Source organism: Pygoscelis adeliae, unplaced genomic scaffold (genome assembly GCF_000699105.1).
Source record: "Pygoscelis adeliae isolate BGI_AS28 unplaced genomic scaffold, ASM69910v1 Scaffold463, whole genome shotgun sequence".
Classification (NCBI taxonomy): Eukaryota; Metazoa; Chordata; class Aves; order Sphenisciformes; family Spheniscidae; genus Pygoscelis; species Pygoscelis adeliae.
In genome coordinates this window covers 1,290,935-1,293,557 of record NW_008824471.1, presented here as the reverse complement: position 1 = coordinate 1,293,557, position 2,623 = coordinate 1,290,935, and the positions used below count along the sequence as shown (strand labels likewise).

The 2,623-nt window shown below is 46.1% G+C and overlaps 1 protein-coding gene across 1 annotated transcript in view; it reads right to left on the bottom strand.

The window, feature by feature from the left end:
• Positions 1-482, bottom strand: part of LOC103914594 (cytochrome c oxidase protein 20 homolog) — a 5,055-nt gene extending 4,573 nt beyond the window's left edge. The window contains exon 1 of the mRNA XM_009321265.1: positions 477-482. Coding sequence (XP_009319540.1) covers positions 477-482 — 6 coding nt within the window. The remainder of the gene's footprint in view (positions 1-476) is intronic.
• Positions 483-2,623: the final 2,141 nt, after the last annotated feature.

The following is a 2,623-nucleotide window of genomic DNA, read 5'->3' as shown; positions in this document are numbered from 1 at the left end:
CCGGCGCCACGCAGGCTGTGGGCCAGGGCAGGCCGTCCCCTCCCTGCCTGTGCCGCCCGCCTCCCGCCGCCGCTCCGCTGGGGCGTTCAGCTCGCTGTTCTGAGAGAGGCATCTCGGGCACCCTCACGGGCCGCTGCCATGTCACTCGTGTCCTCGGCCCTTTACGCAAGGGGAGGGTGACACGCGTCCTCCATGCGCCTCCCCGTTGGGTTCTGGGTCGCGGCGCGCCTTGGCACAGAAGGAGGTGTTGAGCACGGGTTTAAAACCGGCTCTGCTCAGTGGTGTGCCATAAATCCTCGGAGAGAGGGCCTGCCTCAGTCTAGTGGCCTGATGGCCTGGGACCCAGCCTGGCCCAGCCGAGTTATTAAAAGCTGAAAGAGTAGTAACAGGACTAGGAGACGTAAACACGCTCAGTGAGTAGCACCTAGTGGGAGAAGGAGGTTATGGGAGCCTTCACGGGGTGTCCTGAACGATACCGGCATCGCGGATGGGGGGAGAGGTGGTTTTTAGCGTCCGCAGGAAACGGCCCAGAGTGCTGGAATGCGGTGAGGAAGGGGTGACGTGCAGCTGGGAGAAAAGTACCCGGGTGGCAGGGGGAAGGAGGTGGAGGAAGAACTGTTTCTGTTAGGAAGAGCTGTTTCAAAAGAAGTGCTCTTGAAAATGAAAATGGTCTCTTGTGAGACATACGCAACTAAATTAGACAACACGCTAGTGGCTTCGGTAGGGCCAGGTTCCGTGCTAAACCAGGTAGACATACTGGAAATGATGCCTTAGATATATAATTGTACCTGTAGTAATATCTGAAGAGGTAAATAGTGCTCAGTAATGTAGAGTTTTGTAGTTCTGTAAGATACCGTAAAAATACATTTTGCAGCAAGAAAACAAGTCTCTACCTGCTAAGTAGTGAATTACAGGGTAGGTTCGGTTTAGGATCTTTTCCATCTTAGTAATGAAGTATAACGAGGATGAGAGATGCGTAGTATTGCTTTTTGATTTAAAAAGTAGCGTGTCTTGAAACATTATTAGGAGGAATGAGAGATCTTCAGACCTTGTTTAATATTATTTTTGATGTGTTTTTTTTAATCCTGTGCTGAATAAAAATGTCGTTTTCACACACTGAAATTTAAGCCAGTTTGAGTTTTCTGTTATGTGTTTTCAGGATTTTGGAAACAATGTACTTTTACACATAATCAAGTTTCATGTATCACTAGTTGAAAAGTGCTATCCTATGTTTGCATAAACTATTTTAAATTTCTGATGGATTAGAAACAAAGTCTCAATCCTTCCCAGCAGTCCCAAATCTATCATTGTTTTATCATCCTTGTAGACTTTGCAGGCAATGCTGCAGGATTGCAGCAGGATTTCATCCAAATGCAGGATTCATGGAACACACTGATTCAATACATTTACTCTCCGTTTTAAAAAGACCAGTAAATGTCGCTTGAATTGCGAGTAGTTTAGCCTTTTTAGCCTTTAAAGCTGATGTATGTTATGTAAGTAGTGCTGCAAACGTAAGACATTTGCTACAATATGTGAAAAAATTACTGGCATAATCCCTCCTTGGAAGAGTTTGTAATGTATGTTTTTATCTTAGTTGGTTTAAAACATGTGATTGCATTTTACTAAGCAATGACAAAACATTGAGGAATACAGTAAGAAATCACAAAAGCATGCTAATATATCTGAGATTAACAAGGCCACAACGGTGAAAAACAGACGCTGCTTTTACTGCCCATGAGGTGGCCTGGCCTGCAGAAGTTCATGTTTTGAAGGAGAAGAATGGAAGGATCTTTCTTGTTTTGAAACAGGAAATCGGTTTTAGAATTAAGGTGCTGCGGAGCAGAGTACACAAACACAGCATCTTCTGTCTGATAGTCAAGAACAGGCTAAGGAGAAGCGTGTGGTTTTCCCTTTAGTGCTGCATGTAACTTGTCCCTTTTCCAAATATCCAAATGACACAAACGAATATCCATTGGCAATAAACATAACATTCTAGTTTTTTTCCCTATCTCTGGTACTCGGTCATTAATCTGCTTTACTGCTGCACATCACAGTTCTGCCTCATGTTTTAGAAGTTGCTCTAAAATTAGTAACTATTACCCTTTGTGGAGTTAAAAGTACGCAGAGGGCTGCTTGACAGTGCTTGCGATCAGTGAAGACGCTTGAGGTGGAGCCTCCTTAGCTTAAAAGCGGAGGGGCCACTGACATGACGCTTTGGGATAGCCCCGAGCGTGTGGCTCGCTTTCCTTTGTGGCCTATAGGGACCTGAGACGTCGGGGTGTGCGGGGGCGCAGGGCAGTGTCCTCCGGGCTCTCGAGGAGGGCAGGGCTCTTGAAGCGCGGGCCTCGTACTTCTGCTGCTTTTCTCCTGACGTGTTTTGAAAGCTCTGGAAGTAGGATGTTCTTTTTCACATCCTGGATTCAAATAAAAATGCAGATAACTTGTTCTAGCTAGCTAAAACGCAGGTTTTAGCCTGTTAGTTGATAAAGCGGGATGAGGCTGTGGGGCATGCGGTACTGTTAAGTTTATGAGGGTGATAGTAACAGGGAATGTGAGAGCTGCTGAAACATGCCTGCTGCCTTGCCGACACGGTCTGCTACAAGGGCTGGACCGACCGTTGATT